Source organism: Ziziphus jujuba, chromosome 9, assembly GCF_031755915.1.
Source record: "Ziziphus jujuba cultivar Dongzao chromosome 9, ASM3175591v1".
Taxonomy (NCBI): domain Eukaryota; kingdom Viridiplantae; phylum Streptophyta; class Magnoliopsida; order Rosales; family Rhamnaceae; genus Ziziphus; species Ziziphus jujuba.
Window position 1 is genome coordinate 4762329 of NC_083387.1, and position 5478 is coordinate 4767806.

Here is a 5478-nt window from a genome sequence, read left to right on the forward strand (position 1 = left end):
GGAATATAATATGAAACCTTTTATATCACAACTAACTTGAATGATAGAGCCGTGTCATTCTGACACCATAAATAACTTCTTCATAAAAAATAATAATAATACTTGTTTTCTTATTGAAAAAAAAAAAATATATATATATATATATATTATTTTTCTTTATGGGGAACGGGGCACGGGTTAAAGATAAATATATTTGGCATATTAATAGATGGAGGAAATTAATGCCTTTCAGAATATGATTAAGTACCTTATTAGTAAAATATAACCAACTGTAATTTACCAAAAAAAATAATATATATATATATACATATATATAGTAACCAACTATTATTAATTAAATTTATTATTTGCTTACGTCCTGAAAATTAGGACAGTTTGAGTCACTATAATCCTTTTATGAACACGCCTTGGATTTTTATATAGCAATCTTGTAGGTTTGGCTATGCTAAGCAGCGCTAAGCTTTTGGCTAGCTACTTTATATATAGCCCTTCCTCCTTCAAACTGTTGGAAAACATTCATTAATCTATCTTCATATATATATATATATATACAGAGATCAAAACTTACACACACACACACACGCACTCATATATATATATATATATGATGGAAAATCTCGTTTCTAATTGGTTTGATGGTGGTATTCTGCCTGATTCTTATGTGTTACCACCAGAAAAAAGGCCTGGTAAGCTTATTTTTCCTGTAGCCAAGATGATTCCAGTGATTGATTTTGAAAATCATGATCGACGTAGTACGATTCACCAAATTTTGGAAGCTTGTCAAGACTATGGATTGTTTCAGGTCCAGATGTACTATTTTTTTAATTTTTATTATTACTTTATGTTTCCTTTTATATGATCTGAGTGATTAAATATTATATAAGCTAGAAGTATATTATTAATTTCGTTTAGTTGAATATATAGGTGGTTAACCATGGAGTTCCGAGAGATTTAATGGATGAAACAATGAATGTGATGAAGAAGTTTCACGAAATGCCTACCAAAGACAAGGCTAGTGAATGCTCCAAGGACCCAGAAAGGAGCTGTAGGTTCTATACAAGCAGTGAAAATTACACTTCTGAAAAAGTTCACTATTGGAGAGATGCAGTAATCCACCATTGTGACCCCCTAGACGATTACATGCAATTTTGGCCTGAAAATCCAACTGCATATAGGTATATATATTTATATATATATACAAATCTATTAATGTTTACTTTTATAATTTTTTGTTAATTTTCAAGACTCTTTTTTTTTTTTTTAATGATCATGATTAATTTTTTCCAGAGAGGTTGTTGGGCAATTTACAATAGCAGTAAGAAAGTTGGCTTCCCTAATTTTGGATTTAATTGGTGAAGGTTTGGGATTTAATCCCGGACATTTTGGCGGTGAATATAGCAAGAAACCCATGCTCTTGGTTAATCACTACCCACCATGCCCAGACCCAAGTTTGACGTTGGGATTGGCTAAACACTGTGATCCTAGTGTTATAACCATTATTCTACAAGGGGATGTACCAGGACTTCAAGTTTTCTATGATGAAGAATGGTTTGTGGTTGAACCTCTTGCTCATGCATTTGTGGTTAACCTTGGCTATATTTTACAGGTGATGTATCTAATCAATACTCTTGTTCATTCTCTTGAAACCCTTAATTTGATTTTGTTGCAACATTATTTTTCTTAGAAGCCAGCTAGCTTGATCAACTTGTTTATGCTTCGCCATTGTGCTGTGTATTAATTTTTTATTTCCTGCGATTATGTGACCCCATATGGACAGAAAGGGTGTGGAAAGAAAAAAAGAATGCGTGGCACCATATTTTATTGAGTTGTAAAGAGATTTGAGCACTATATATATACTATACTTTTTGTTTTCTAATTAAAAGCTTAAATTAATTTTCTAATAGGTGTATCTAATGATACTCAGTTAATTAAAAAAAAGTTCGAGACGACCCATATATGTGAAATAGAAAATATTGAAGTCTGCAATAAAATATTTTTTTTGGTTATTCTGTAAAAGTTCGAGTTTTTTTTCAAAGTAATACCACTAGAATATGTCAATTCCCTGATTTTGTGCATTGAACTTATTAAGTTTATGAAAGTTAATACATATATTTTTGGTAGGTAGATAGTCCAATAACCACGAACAAAAAGAAATCAGCTGACATAGAAAGGAGTAATTTCTACTTTTATAAATGCTGAAAAATGGTACTCCAACCTAGCTAGCTATGCCCACTAACAAATTACCATTAGTTAAAGTGCATGAATGCATTTGCCTTTAGGCCCATCTCTATTAATTAACATTTTTCATAACAAATAATCTATGCATTCCTTGTCAGCTTTGCCAATGATTAAATGTGCAAGATTTGTAACTTTATTTTATATGTGTTGTTAATGATGTTGCTCCTTTTTATTGATTACATGCGTGGTTTGGCTTAAATTATTATATGGATGTGATTCTGGTACATAGATCAAATATAAATACATTTGAACTCCATTAGATAATGAGCAATGGAAAGTTGAAAGGAGCTGTACACCGAGTAGTGACAAGTTCAACTGTTGCTCGAACAACTGCATCGTTGTTCATATATCCTTCAGAAGACAGTGTTATAGAGCCCCAAACAGCTCTGGTTAATGCCTCCAATCCTCCTCTCTATAGAGCTTTTCTTTACAAACACTTCAGTACCAAATATATATCTGCTACAGCCGATGCCAAAACAGTAGAGCAATTCATACTCAAGACAAGTACGGATGATCATGATGGCCATGGTGATGTCGATGATAATTTAGATCTGACTAAATAAATGCTTCATGCATGAGCATTTTAGCTTATTATGATCAATACTGAAATTAATGTATGAAATAAAATTAATTTAATTTGGATTGCGCCCTTATGTTTGTTTAATAATTTGTTAAAAATACACTTATAATTTCCGGTTTACGTTTTAGAATTTCTTGAGAAAAGTGCTGCTTTAACATTTCAATTGAATGCCTCAAGTTTCAATTTTTCCAATTGAGTGTGATCTTAATTTTCATTCTGGTTTCAATTTAGATTTCTATTTTCTTTTTCAATTGAGATCCTTAAGTTTAGTTTTTTTTTTTTTTTTTTTTTTTTAATTGGGCAAATATGTAAGGGATTTTACTTAGTTTTTAATATTTTAAGTTCATAGTAATTTTGGATTTACAGTAAGACATTTATTTTAAGCAAAATTTTCTTTTTTATCCACGTTGAAAGAAAAAATAAAATTAAGAATTTCAATTCGAAAACTAAAATGGAGTTTAAATTAACACCACAATAAACGTAGAAGCACTCAATTAAAAATTTTAAAATTTGAGGTCCAAAAATAATAATGTATTCTATTATAGATTATCAACCACGGTGTACCTTTGTTCTATTGTGTATTCTGCCCATGTAACAATAACAACAACAACATAAAGGCGGAAGTAAAGCGTTGCTGGCCCAAAAATGAATTGCAATCCTTAATGGAGTGGGCCTGTTGTTGGGCCTACTTTTTAATATGATTATTTCTATTTTTTTTATCATGTATTTTATTATTTTATGGTTCATCCAAGACCACCATTGACTGCAGGTAGGGGACCTCACCAATTAATCCTCACCTGATTTGTTAATATTATTTTTTCTTCCATTTCTAGAATTTCATTTTTTCTACCCTAATTCATATACCATGTACTGAGAATGTTCTATGATCTTTTTGATTTGAAGTCCTTTTCAAATAGTACAAATTTTGGTAATGAAAATAGTACAAGTTTTGGAAATGAAAATTTGGTGAACCAGCAGAATGTACCAAGTTGGTTCAGCCGCCACCATCTTAATTTTGTCTTTAAAACGAGTGAATCTATATACTGATGCTTATATATGTATATGTGTACTATTGTGGAAAAAAAGTCAAAACCCAAAATATTCATCATTTAAAAAGTGAAGATAACTTGGCTAATGTACAATTCACATATATTATGAATTTCAGACAATAAAAATAATTTAAAAAAATTATATATTGTAAATAAAAAAAAGGGCAAAAAAAAAAAAAGAAGAAAAAATTGTGAAACAAACTCTAGTCCAAACCAATGTTTTAAAAGGCAAAAGCGCAGGAAACATTTTTGTTACTATAAGAGGTGTAAGCCTAGATGTTGGGGTGTAAGCTTTTCAAAAATTAAAAATTAAATATATGTTAAATTGATACAAAACAAAAAAAAATAAATTTTAAACTACAAAATAAATCAGCTAAAATTTACATAAATATAAAATTGAGAAATTATAAATAAATATACAATAAAATATATTTCTAATTTATAAAACAATAATTTATGAGGATAAAAAAAAATTAAAAAATTTAACTATATTTGTAAAGTGAATGCCTAGTTATTTGAGGCAAAAAAAATAAAATAAAATAAAAACATATTTTTATGTCAGTGTGTAGGCCCCGTTTTTTTAAAAAAGTGTGTTTCATATGCGTAATGATCTAAATTTCAAACCTCGAAACATTGTTTAAATGTCTTGTCTCGAGACGAGCGGGGACGGAGTTGTCTTCTAAAACAATGGTCCAAACAAACTAACGTGTCCCTTTCAAAACCATATAGAAATAGCCATGCATAATGGATTTGGGTTAGGGTATCTTTCAGATGTATGTGCATCCACTGATTGGCTTCTCTGTTTCTTATTTCATGGTGGTTTTTGCACCATTTAGTTGTCAATCAATTCCTTCCACAGCCGCTCCTCTGTCTTTCTTTCTATTATTTTTCTTTCGCATATTCACTGGCTTTTTAACTTTTTTTATAAATAGTTTGATTCCAAGCACACACGCCCACCTTGAAACCAACGTGAACCACTCACTTTCTATGTGTCTCTCTTTCACATGTTTAGATCTTTCAATTGCCAAGCTCTTGTCACATTTTTCTATTTACGTATACAATTTTGATTGGTTGAAGAATCTATTTTTATCTTATATTGCAAACCTACCGACAAAGTCATATGTAAGTTTGGACAATAAATTTTCTGTGTAATTTTTATTTTAGATTTTTTTTTTTTTGGGGGGACAACTTATTTGAGATGATTTGATATACATGTTTCGCTTTCAATTATTTCTTTTGTCATTTCGTATATATGTTCATTTCCTTAATAGCCATTAGGTTTAGCCATTTTTTAGTTTTTTTCTTCTTTTTTTTTTTTTTTTAAAATTTTTACTTCGAGTTCGCATGTTGTTGGTTGTCATTTCCCTGTTAAGACATAGAAATAATGACCATATATCACATCATCTTGCTGCATAGGAATATGAATGTGAATTTAGTTTGAGTCAATTATACTTCAGTAAAGTAGTTTCGTTTGTTTGTTAAATTGGTAAGACAAAAATCATTTTTATATCTCCGTAGGACGATAGTCAATTACTGAAATTTGAAGTGATGTACATGGCAAAAATACTTATCAATCTTCGAAGAAAAAAAAAATATATTATAAATCTAAGT

The 5478-nt window shown here is 29.9% G+C and overlaps 1 protein-coding gene across 1 annotated transcript; it reads left to right on the forward strand.

Annotated features, from left to right (window-relative positions):
* The first annotated feature begins 599 nt into the window (after positions 1-599).
* Positions 600-2956, forward strand: LOC107425829 (hyoscyamine 6-dioxygenase). The gene is made up of 4 exons (XM_016035876.4): positions 600-802; positions 925-1175; positions 1288-1606; positions 2499-2956. The coding sequence occupies exons 1-4, from the start codon at positions 605-607 to the stop codon at positions 2799-2801; spliced, it is 1071 nt and encodes a 356-aa protein (XP_015891362.3). The 5' UTR covers positions 600-604; the 3' UTR covers positions 2802-2956.
* The last annotated feature ends 2522 nt before the right edge of the window (positions 2957-5478 follow it).